The sequence below is a fragment of the Chiloscyllium plagiosum genome, chromosome 8, assembly GCF_004010195.1.
Source record: "Chiloscyllium plagiosum isolate BGI_BamShark_2017 chromosome 8, ASM401019v2, whole genome shotgun sequence".
NCBI lineage: Eukaryota > Metazoa > Chordata > Chondrichthyes > Orectolobiformes > Hemiscylliidae > Chiloscyllium > Chiloscyllium plagiosum.
This window is the reverse complement of record NC_057717.1, coordinates 73,320,763-73,333,735: the sequence shown is the minus strand read 5'-3', so window position 1 is coordinate 73,333,735 and position 12,973 is coordinate 73,320,763. Positions and strand designations below refer to the sequence as shown.

Sequence of the window (12,973 nt, the reverse complement as noted above, 5' to 3'; positions counted from 1 at the left end):
AAAGGTTTTATAATTGGTTAGGTAAATTAAAACTGAGATAGAGGGATTATAACACATATGTGGAGAGGAAGGATGAAAAGAAACATTATAAAATATGAAAAGGTGCATGTATTAGATGTGTCCAGGTATGAAAATGAAATATATTACGCCCTGTGCTAACTCTGGATGTGTTTGACCTCTTCATGTTTGTGTTTAGATGCGCAATATATTTGGATTAAAATCAGCATCATTTCCCCGGTGGAACTCGATAATGAAACAGCAAAGAACATCGCTAAGGAAAAGGTGAGAGATGACACTGAATTGACACTAATCACAGGAGACCACAAATCATTCCTCTGAATTTCGGCAATCACCAATTAGTGGTCCCCAGTCAGCCAGTTCCCAGTTCTGCCCGCAGGAGGACCAGTTCCACCACCGAACACACCAAATGGCCTCAATGCCCTCCCGACGCATAGCATCCACGTCCCGCACCTGCGCCCTCAAACCCCACCCCTCCGACCTCAACAAGGACAGAATCCCCCGTCCTCACCTTCTGCCTCACCAACCTCCGTATAAACTGCATCATCCGTCGACATTTCCGCCACCTACAAAAGGACGCCATCACCAGGGATAGATTCCTCTCTCCACCTCTATCCGCATTCCACAAAGACCATTCCCTCCATGACTATCTGGTCAGGTCCACGCCGCCTAACAACCCACCGTTCCTTCCTGGAACCCTCCCCTGCCACTGCAGGAATTGCAAAACCTGCGCCCACACCTCCTCCCTCACCTCCAGCCAAGGCCCCAAAGGAGCCTTCCACATCCATAAACGTTTCATCTGCACATCCACAAATGTCATTTATTGTATCCGTTGCTCCTGATGTGGTCTCTTTACATCGGGGAGACTGGACGCCTTCTCCCAGACCGCTTTCGGGAACATCTCCGGGACACTCGCACCAATCAACCCCACTGCCCCATGGCCAAACGTTTCAACTCCCCCTCTGCTGAGGACATGCAGGTCCTAGGCCTCCTGCACCGCCACTCCCTCACCAATGATGCCTGGAGGGAGAACGCCTCATCTTCCACCTCGGAACACTTCAACCCTAGGGCATCAATGCGGACTTCACCGGTTTCCTCATTTCCTCCTCCCTCAACCTTACCCCAGTTCCAGCCTTCCAGGTCAGCATCAACCTCATGACCTGTTCTATCTGCCAATCTTCCTTCCCACCTATCCGCTCCAAGCTTCACTCTGACTATCACCTTTATCCTCACCTCCATCCACCTATTGCACTCATAGCTACCTTCTACCGAGCCCCACCCCCTCCCATTTATTTCTCCACGCCGGTGGCTCCCTGCCTCATTCCTGATGAAGGGCTTTTGCCCAAAACGTTGATTTTCCTGCTCTTCGGATGCTGCCTGACCTGCAGTGCTTTTCCAGCACCACTCTAATCTTGTCTCTGGTTCTCAGTCAGCGTTAATCCTATTGCAGTTCTTATTTTCCTACCGCTTGTGGTGTGGCCTGCTGGCCAGCACAATCAGTGAGCAAAGGGAGAGAAACCTTTCAGAGACTGAACAGTTTTGAGGAGATCCAGCGTGCAGGCTCCACATTAGTTGATTCGTTTTTCCTGTTCTTGTAAAGACGGTTAAAGGTGGCTGAATGTCCCCATCACTGTGCTGTTTAACAGTCTCAAGCTTTATGCGATGGTGTCCGCTTCTTTCTTGTAATAGATTCAAGAAGAACTGAATCAGCTCCCGTGCTCTTCTGCAAATGATTCAATGAATATTTTCATCCTCCATTTTCTGTACAACAGGTTCTCTCAGCTGAACGGTCTCATTCTCTTTGCTGTCTCCTTTCCTTTTCTAAAAAAAAACTACTGTGAAAACGTATTTAAAGTTTAGTAACTTTCCCCGTAGTCTTTTCTCACAGTGATTTTCGTTACTTGCTACTTCTGCCTCTAGCCAACATCTTTCTCTGCCTCTCCTGTCCTATCTCTTTCCTCTGCGTCTTTCTCTCTTCCTATATGTCTGTCTGCACACACTGTCCATCTTTCTACTTGTCTCTTTCTTCACTTCCATACTTTGAGAAACAATAAAACAGGAGCAGTAGTGATTGATAATTCATTAGTTTGGTGAACAGGTAGGCATTTCTGTGGCGGTTGATGTGACTGCAGGACGGTGTGTTACTTCTCTGCTGTCAGGTCATAGAGAGGCTGGAGTACATTCTTCTGGGGTCGTGTTCACAGCCAGAGATCATGATCCACATTGGTATTACTGACTTGCATAAAAAGGGAGTATGTGGTCCTGCAGGAGCTTGGTAAAAAAAAGCAAAACAGATCCTCAAATGTAACGAACTCTGGATTGCTCCCAGTGCAATGTACCAGTGAGTAGCGAAATAGGAGAATCAGACAGATGAATGCATGGCGGGAGTGATGTTGCAGGAGGGACACTGGCTTTGACGAAGACGATTCCTGGGGCAGTCCAGGCAGGTTGCAATTGAAAAGATCTAGGATTGACTTCCTTGCAAGGTATTTGACTAGTGTTGTTGGTTGGGCGTTAAACTGACTTGGTATCTGTGGAAATCAAGGGAAAAAAGCAGAGGAAAATTTCAAGGTAAGAAAAATATTTAGCTGGCACAAGAACAGGGAATAGCAAGTTCATAGGTGCAGTCTCAGGAAAGAAATTAAATCTAGTATCTGTGATGTGAAAGTTTAACCATTCTGCTAATTAAGGCCAAGCACCCAGAAAAGCTCCCTACGCCTCGTGATCTGTTACAGTGTGAGTGACAGGGAACTCCTAATGGCCACTATTTAAAGAAAACTAACCATTTGTTTTCCTAACTCTAATAGTAAACGCTAAACAAAATTATTCACAAAATCCAAGCCCCCTTTTTCTCAACTACTTACTATCTGTCCCCAATTCAATTTACAATGCTGTTCCAAAACGACAATTTTTAAACATTATGCTAACTTAATCTCAAGTTCACGCAGTCTCTGTCTTTTCCCCTGTCTTCAATCTTCTGTCTGTTGATCTCTCCGGGTCTATTTCTTTCTTTTTACTGCACATATGTTTTGCATGAAAAGATTTATTTGATACAGAGCATCATCTAATTTCTTTGAGTATAAGATATTAGACGGGGAATTCACTCTCCAGCTGTATGGCAGTTGCTTGGCTTGTCAATGGCAATTGTTCTTTTCAAAATGCCCGTGTTGTTTTCTACCCACCAATATTGTACGTCTCAGTCTGATGTTGTCAAAGGAGTAAATTCAAACTCGATTGGGTTTTCGTATCCTATATATAATTTACATTAATTGGTTAAATTCGAACTGTTGTCAAAACAGCAATCAAAACTCAGGTATTAATTTAACAGCCAATTGCTGCATGTACCTATTTAAGAACAGACCGTCTCCCAGCATTTCCATTCGGACAGCTGAGCATGCACTTTAAGTTTACATCAAAATTCAGAAAACCCTCTGTAACTAAAAATCAGCTTCGTGCCAAAGGTGGATTGTATGCCTTTTTTGTAGCTTAACTCTTCTGTAGTTCTGTGCAGTTATGGCACAGCACTCATTCTCTTCCCTGTTTATGGTCTAGATACGAACGATGGTCAGTGGTCAGGGAGGCACCAATAGTGAATTGGAAGTGAAAGAGGCTCACTGCTCAGCTGACAATTTGGAAACATGAAGGCGATATGAGTGTTCATCAGCACCAGATACCCCTAATACAATTGTTGTTCATCTCAAAGCATAATGGTTTGCACTTACCTTCACAATTTTCAACTCAAAGTAACTGTTGGAGAAGAGTTAATCTTCAACTATAAATGTATCGATATTCTAATGTTATTAATCGTCCTTCATACGTCATTTTCTATGTATGTTTTATGCATGTGTTTTATTTTAAAATCAACATATAAATAATGACCTCTTGTTTGCTGAAACTAGATAGAAACTACAATTCCAGCATTTTTCATGATTCGGTGTTCTAAAACTTAAGAAAAGAACTTAGAATCATAGCAGACCTTCACTCCAACCCGAACATGCCGACCAGATAGCCTAAACCAATGTAGTCCCATTTGCCAACTCTTGGCCCAAATCCGTCTAAACTCTACATCTTCATATATCCATCCAGGTGCACTTTAAATACTGTAATTGCACCAGCCTCCGCCACTTCCTCCAGCAGCTCATTCCAAAACATTGCCCCTTAGGTCCTTTTTAAGTCTTTCCCCTCTCACACTAAACACTAAACACAACATGACCTCCCAATGCCTATACTCGATGTTCTGACCAAAAAAGGAATGCACACTAACAACCTTCTTCACTATCCGATCTACCTGTGACTCGAATTTTAAGGAACGATGAACCTGCATTCCAAAATCGCTTTGTTCAGCAACACTCTCCAGGACCTTACCATTAATTGTGTAACTCCTGCCTGATGCGCCTTTTCAAGATGCAACACCTCACATTTATCTAAATTTCATGACTGAATTTCAGTTCCCTGGGGTCAGGTAGCTGTCATCACAGATAACGACGGCATATCATCATTGAACGAGTGTTTCTGTAAAATTGGGCTATTAGTTGAAGATGGAATTTACAGAAATAAAAATTTACTCATAACAATATGATTCATTTGGTAGAGTAGTAGGTACAAGAAATAAATGACCGACAATTACAAAGAAATTGAATTACAACAAAATCCTGAGTCCAAAGTTGGAAATATTCCATTCTATCTCACCATCATGCCACATTCCTTTACACTGATTCTGGTCTATCAAGCTTTCCTCGGAAAACATCCAGTATCCCCTAATGTTGAGGCTGTTCAAGCACTTGCCCTTGCTCGTTGATAAAATATCAATTCTTAGACATTCAACTCCGTCACTGCAACAATTTGAAATTGCATCAATGTGTGTCTGCATCTCTATGCCTGTGTCTCTGTGCAGTGGGCAAGCCGTAGTTTGGGGGCTGAATCCATTGATTTTTTATTGAACCCTCTCTCCCCTTTCTGTCTGTATGTTCCTCTTGAGTTTACAGTGGTACAATGCTTATGTTGATGTGTGTCTCCAAAAGTGTGTCTCTATGCATTTGTATCTAAATGTCCATCTCTGGCAACAATAGAAATCACTAAAGGGAGGTTTAACTGAAATTAAAAAAAAGTGATGAATCAAAGTGTCAGAGTCTCTGTCCCTCTTCCTCTCCCTCTTCTCTTTAAATTGATACAATGCCATCATCTGGCGGCCTTCCCACTCCACTACAGCAGCGGCAGACTTCATTTTGAAGAAAACATTAGCCTGTGATACTCTCAGGCTGTATAGTTGTTTCGTTCATTAAGCAATGTAATTGGAGAAACAGCACAATTTTGTCCGCCCGATTTTGCCCCTGACATATGAGATGAATGAGATGAACAAACCCAGTGCTGGTCTCACACACTCCACTTTTGAATACTTTTCCCACTAAGAACCTGAGAGCGTAGATGATAAAACCTAGAGAATTGCAGAAAGTGCAATTTTACCATGTCTCCTTAAAAAAAGTTCACTGGAAGGTGTCTGCATACAGTTGCAATGGAAATCCTCTATTTAATAACAATGTTGTTGGGGAGAATACTGTGATGCAGGCTATTAGACGAGAAGAGGATGAGGTTCATAAGGTAAGATGTTAGCAATTCTGGAAAGTGTGAAAAAAATATATCCCCTAGGCCTGGCAGGATTTATTGTAGGATTCCCTGGAAACTAGAGAGGAGATTGCAGAACCTTTGGCGGAGCTTTATGTCATCATTGTCAACAGGAATAATAATCGGGAAAGGAATAATTTGATGAGGGATAGTCAACACGATTTGTGAAGGGTAGGTCATACCTCCTAAACCCTATTCTTTTTTTTTGAGAATTTGACCAAACAAGTGGATGAAGGTAAAGTGGTTGATGTGGTGTATATTGATTTCAGTAAAGTGTTGATAAGGTTGGCCATGGTAGGCTATTGCAGAGAATACAGATGCGTGATATTGAGGGTAATTTAGTGGTTTGGATCAGAATTTGGTGAGCTGAAAGAAAACAGAGGTTAAGGGTTGATGGGAAATGTTCACCGTGGAATTCCTTTACTAGTGGTGTACCCCAAGGATTTGTTTGGGGGCCGTTGCCGTTTGTTATCTTAATAAATGACCTAGATGCGGGTGTAGAAGGATGGGTTAGTAAATTTGCAGATGACACGAAGTTCGGTGGGTTGTGGACAGTACCGAAGGATGTTGCAGTTACAGAGGGATATTGATAAGTTGCAGAGCTAGGCTGAGAGGTGGCAAATGGGGGATAATATGGAAAAGTGTGAGATGTTTCACTTTGGGAGGAGCAACAGGAATAAACAGAACTGGGCTAATTGTAAAACTCTTGGTAGTGTGATGAGCAGAGAGATCTCTGTGTCCACGTGCATAGATCCCTGAAAGTTGCCACGCAGGTTGACAAGGTTGTTAAGAAGGCAGAGCTGGGCGAAGAGGTGGTAAATGGTGTTTAATGTGGAAAACTGTGAGGTGATTCACTTTGGAAGGAGAAACGGGAATGCAGAGTACTGGACTAATGGTAAGATTCTTGTTAGTGTAAATGAGCAGAGATCTCGGTGTTGAGGTATATAGATCCTTGAAAGTTGCCACCCAGGTTAATAGGGTTGTTAAGAAGACATACAGTGTTTTAGCTTTTATTGGAAGAGATACTGAGTTTTGGAATCATAAGGTCATGCCGCAGCTGTAAAAAGCTCTGGTGCAGCCACATTTGGAGTATTGCGCACACTACTGTTCATCACATTATAGGAAGGCTGTGGAAGGTTTGGAAAGGTTTCAGAGGAAATTTACTAGGATGTTGCCTGGTATTGAGGGAAGATCTTACGAGGAAAGGCCAAGTGACTCGAGGCTGTTTTCGTTAGAGAGAAAAGATTGAGAGATGTCTTAATTGAAACATATAAGATAATCAGAGCGTTAGATAGGGTGGATAGTGAGAGCCCTATTCCTTGGCTGGCGATGGCTAGCACGAGGGAATATAGCTGTAAATTGAGCGGTGAAAGATATTGGAAGTAGTTTCTTTACTCAGAGTAGTAGGGGAATGGAATGCACTACCTGCAACAGTCGCAGACCCCCAAATTTTAGGGCATTTAGAACAAAGAGTAAAGAAAATTTACAGCCAAGGAACAGGACCGTCGGCCCTGCAAGCCTGAGCTGATCCAAAACCATTGTCTAAAGCTATTGACCAACTCCTAAGCATTTGTATCTCTCTGCTTCCCAACTACACGTGCATCTGTCCAGACGCATCTCAAATGAATTTACTGTGTCTGCCTCTACTACCTCTGCTGGCAACGTGTTCCAGGCACCTACCACCCTCTGTATAAAGTACTTGCTGCGTATATACCCCTTTAACGTTTCACGTCTCACCTTGAAAGCGTGACCTCTTGATATTGAATCCTTCACTCTGGTTCAAAGATTATTTCTATCGACCCTGTCTTTACCCTTCATGATTTTATAGACCTCGATCAGGTCCCCCTACAATCGCCTTTGTTCTAATAAAAACAATCCTAACCTACTCAACCTCTCTTCATGGCTAGCACCTTCTAGAACAGGAAACATTGTCATAAACCTTCTCTGCACTCTCTCCAAAGCATCCACATTCTTTTGGTAATGCAGCAACTGTACACAGCATTCTAATTGCGGCCAAATCAATGTCTAATACAATTTTTAACATGATCTGCCTGCTCTTATACACAAAACCCGTCCGATGAACGCAAGCATACCATATGCCTTCTTGACCACTCTATCCAACAGTGCAGCATCCTTCAGGGTACAATGGACCTGCACTCCCAGATATCTCTGCTCATCAACTTTTCCCAAGGCTCTTTCGTTTACTGTATAATTCGCTCTCGAATTAGACTTCCCAAAATGCATAACCTCACATTTGCCTGGATTGATTCCCATCTGCCACTTCTCCACCCAGTTCTCCAGTCTATCTATATCCTCCTGTATTCTTTAATAGTCGCCTATGCGTTTTGCTATTCCACCAATCTTCGTGTCATCTGCAAACTTGCTGGTCATACTAACAGTACCCTCTTCCAGATCATTTATGTATATCACAAACAACAGTGGACCCAGCACAGATCCTTGTGGAACACCACTGGTCACCTTTCTCCATTTCAAGAAACTCCCTTCAACAACTATCTCTGTCTCCTGTTGCTCAACCAGTTCTTTATCCACCTAGCTAGTACACCTTGCACACAATATGACCTCACTTTCTCCATTAGTTTACCATGGGGAACCTTGTCAAACGCCTTACTAAAGTCTATATATATATGACATCTACAGTCCTTCCTTCCGCGATCAACTCGGTCACTTCCTCAAAGAACTCTAACTTCGTAAGACACAATCTCCCCCTCACAAAACCATATTACCTATCACTGATAAGCCCTTTTTCCCAAATATAAATAGATTTTATCCCTCAGTACGATCTCCAGCAAATTTCCCACCACCCACGTCAGGCTCACTGGTCTGTAGTTACCCAGAATATCCCTACTACCCTTCTTGTACAGAGAGACAACATGAGCAACCCTCCAGTTCTCCAACAGATCACCTGTGTTTAAGCTTGCTCCAAAGATACCTGTCAGCGCCCCAGCTATTTCCTCTTTTGCCTCCCTCTGCAACCTGGGATAGATCACATCCTGTCCTGGACATTTTTCCACCTTAATAACTTCTAGCCTACCCAACACATCGTTTGTACATATGTCAACATGATCCAGAGTAACCAAACTTCTATCTCTAATCTCAACATTCATCATGTCCCTCTTCTCCGTGAACACTGATGCAGAGTAGTCATTCAGAATCTCACTCATTTTCTCAGGTTCGATGCACAGCCTGTCTTCCTTTACCTCTAGTTGACCAATACTTTCTCTCGTTACCCACTTGCTTCATATATAAGAATAAAAGGCTTTGGAATTCTCCTTAGTTCTGTTCGCTAAAGCTATTTCATGACCCCTTTTAGCCCGCTTGATTCTTCGTTTAATACTCGTCCTACTCTCCATGGCCCGTTCTGTTCTTAGTTGCCTGGACCTTATCTATGCTTCCCTTTTCCTCCTGGCTAGTTGTACGATTTCTCCTGCCATCCACGGTTCACGAATCTTGTCTTTCCTATCTTTTCCTTTCAACGGGACATGCCTATCCTGAACTATCTTTAACCTGTCTTTGAAAGCCTCCCACATATCAAATGTGGACTTACTTTCAAATAGCTGTTTCCAATCCACATTTCCCAGCTCCTGCCTAATTTTGATATAATTGTCCTTGGCCCAGTTTAGTACTCTTCCCTTAGACCACTCTAATCATTATTTACGAGTATTCTGAAACTTACAGAATTGTGGTCACTGTTCCCAAATAAATCTCTCAAACACCAGGCCCAATATGGCCCCTCCGTCGGACTATTGATATACTGCTCTAGAAAACTCTCCTGGACGCTTCTTACAAATTCTGCCCCATCCAGATCTCTGAGCGTATCTCAGTCAATGTTGGGAAAATTCAAATCTCCCATCACCACTACCCTGTTGCCTCTCCATTGTTATTTGTTCTTCTACCTCCTGCTCATTGTTGGGAGGCTTGTAATATAGCTCCAACAATGTAACTGCACCATTCTTCTTTCTCAGCTCCACCCATAATGCCTCAGTATCAAGCCCTCCATGGTGTCCTCCTTTAGCACAGCCGTGATATCATCCCTGACCAGAAATGCAACTCCTCCATCCCTTTTCCTTCCCTCCCTGTCCTGTCTGAAGCGTCTATATCCTGGAACATTGAGTTGCTAATCATGCCCTTCTTTCAACGAAGTCTCTGTGATTGCAATAACGTCGTACCCCCAGGCACCAATCCAAGCTCTAATTTCATCTGCCTTACCCGCTATACATCTTGCATTAAAATATATGCACTTCAGGCCACCAGTTCTTTTGCATTGATCCGATCTCTGTCTGCTCTTCCCCTTATTAATGTTAACTTCATGATACTTACCGTCTCCAGTTTCCACCTCGCTGTCTACTTGTCTTCTCTTCTGGTTCCCAGCCCCCATTAGTTTAAAACCTCCCCAACAGCGGTAGCAAAAATTCCCCCCAGGACATTAGTTCCAGTCTGGTTCAGGTGTAGACCATCCAAGTTGTAATTGTCCCACCTTCCCCAGAACCGGTCCCAATGTCCATCAAATCTGAACACCTCCCTCCTACACTATCACTCAAGCCACCTATTCATCTTGTCTATTCTTTCATTTCTTCGCTGGCTATCAAGTGGCACCTTTGAGGTCCTCCTTTTTTAACTTCTCTCCTTGCTCCCTGAATTCTGCTTTCAGGACTTCATCTCGTGTTTTACTTATATCGTTGGTGCCTATATGCACTAACACAACTGGCTGTTTATCCTCCCGTTTTTGAATACTCTGCAGCCGATCTGTGATATCCCTGACCCGAGAACTTGGGAGGCAACATACCATCCGGGAATCCAGCTTTCAGACACACAAGCGCCTATTTACTCCCCTTACAATAGAATCCCCTATGAACATGACCCTACAAGTCGATTTCCCGCCCTTCTGAACAGCAGTGCCCACCACGGTGTTATGATCTTGGCAACTACTGCCTTCCCTTGGTGAGCCATCTCCCCAACAGTATCCAAAACAGTATACAGAAGAACCTCGATTATCCGAATACCAATTATCCGAAAATTGGATTACCCGAGGTCCCGATGGAAACATTGCATCAAAGACACATTTCCAACACTGATCGCGTCTTTTGTATACAATGATTAAACAGGCACCATCTCCAAATGACTAAGCTCACTCTCCCCTCACTTTCCCTGGCGTTCTACACAGGGGTGTACCCTAAACACCCCCCTTCCCCAGGTATTCTCTCTAACCTTGTCCTGTATAGGGCGAAGGTGGAACCTGTCAAAATGTTGCAGTAAAACGTTGTGTGTGTGGCTGCGGCTGCGTGTGTGTGTGTGTGTGTGTGCACGCTGTTTGAAGACTTACCCCACAAAAGGCAGCAGCAGTCTTGTTTTTGCTGTACAATCCAGCTGTCCCGGGAGGTGGAAGTGTACAGGGTTGGGGGCGGGCGGGGGGCAGTGTTGGAGGGAGTTGACGGAGCGGGGTTGGGGGTGGGAAGAGGTGTTACTTGAGGTTAGCGGCGATGATGCAGGGGTTTCGGGTGGGGCGGAGTTGCACGGGGTTGGGTGTGGAGGGGTGTTGCTTGGGGGTGGGGGGCTGTGTTGGATGGGGTTGGGTGGGTGGGCGGGGTCAGGGGAGCAGTGTTGCACGGGGTTCGAGGTGGGGGTGCGGTGTTGCGAGGTTGGGGCGGGGTTGGAGGCGGAGCCTCGCACGCTGCGTGCTGCTGCAATCTCCTGAACAGGGAGTGGATAGCGGCGATGATGCACGGGTTTCGGGTGGGGCGGAGTTGCACGGGGTTGGGTGTGGAGGGGTGTTGCTTGGGGGTGGGGGGCTGTGTTGGATGGGGTTGGGTGGGTGGGCGGGGTCAGGGGAGCAGTGTTGCACGGAGTTCGAGGTGGGGGTGCGGTGTTGCGAGGTTGGGGCGGGGTTGGAGGCGGAGCCTCGCACGCTGCGTGCTGCTGCAATCTCCTGAACAGGGAGTGGACTTTCAAAGTTCCGAGCCCCAGAGGAAAGGCATTTAATTGATTAACCAAATAATCGATTATCCAAATGAAATAGTGCCTGCCCATCACGTTCAGATAATCGAAGTTCCCCTGTACTGTTTTAGAGGGAGATGACTGCAGGGGACACCTGCACTTCCTTCCCAATCTTTTACTGCCTTTTGGTCACTGGCTCCCTCAGCAATTCTAACATGCTGTGTGACCTGTTCATTAAACGTGCTATCCACAACCTCCTCAGCATTGCAGATTTTCCGCTGTGAGTCAATCCACAGCGCCAGAGCCATCATGCAGTCAAACAAGAGCTGCAACTGAACACACTTCTTGCAAGTGTAAGAGTCAGGAATGTCAGCCACGTCCCTGAGCTTTCATAGCAAGCAAAAGGCACATGCCACGGGTCTGAGATCCCCTGCCATTGTAAGCCTTAGCTTTATATCAACTAAATAAAACCAAACAGTGCACTTAAATATATGAAATAAAAGAAAAACAAAAAAAAAGCCTTACCTTACACAGTCTTTTTCTTCTGGTTGGAGGAATTTAAATGGTCATTGGATAAACGTATGGGTGAACATGGAATAGTGTAGGATACATAGGATTAAGATTGTTTTTACAGACCGATGCAACATCGAGGGCTGAAGGGCCTGTACTATGCTTTAATGATCTATATCCTATGTTATTTCTCTTTTTCTTTCTCCCAACTTATCTTTTTATTTATTTCACTATTTTCCCCTTTCTTTCTTTTCTCTCTCTTTTGTTATCAATCTTTCTTTCTTTATCTCTATTTTTTTCTCTGACTCTTTATTTCTCTTTTTCTGTCTGTTTTTTTTTTGTCATGTCTTACCCTCTCTCTCTTTCGTTGTCTGTCTCTCTCTGTCCATCTGTCTAGCCCTGTTTCTCTGCCTTCCTTTCTCTTATTCGCCCTCTCTTTGGCGGTTTCCTGTCCAGTCCACACTTCCAGACCCAGGGAGTTTTTCTCCCTTAGGGAGGGCAGGATTCTGACTGGATATTATTAAATTGCAACATGAAAGTACTGAGTGTAACAGAGTTTGCTGCATCCCATCATGTCATCTACTTTGACATCTGAATTGCGTGAGTTATATTTAAAACTGACGGATGGAATATAATGTGGTGACATGTGATTCGCGTTTGCAGGAAGAATGGAAAAAGCAGAATGTTTCTGTTTAAAATGGTGAGAAATTCTGCAACACTATTGTCCAGGGGGTTCGGTTGACCTTGCACACAAATATCAGAAAGTTAACATAATGGTAATGACAACAATAGGAGGTCAAATGATACATTGATCGTTCTTTCCTGAAGATTGTGTTGAGAACGTGAGCATAACACAGCAGGGTGTAAGGTT

General features: G+C 44.1%; 1 protein-coding gene across 8 annotated transcripts in view; it reads left to right on the top strand.

Moving 5' to 3' along the window:
- Positions 1–12,973, top strand: part of LOC122552141 (mucin-5AC-like) — a 120,657-nt gene that overhangs the window by 99,976 nt on the left and 7,708 nt on the right. For 7 of the 8 annotated variants that reach the window (XM_043694632.1, XM_043694637.1, XM_043694635.1 and 4 more), the window contains 2 exons: positions 197–282; positions 3,571–4,193. In XM_043694632.1, the coding sequence (XP_043550567.1) occupies positions 197–282; positions 3,571–3,660 (176 nt within the window). In that variant the 3' untranslated portion in view covers positions 3,661–4,193. Of the gene's footprint in view, positions 1–196; positions 283–3,570; positions 4,194–12,973 lie in introns of those variants that run through there. The other variant, XM_043694634.1, reaches the window with a different exon arrangement.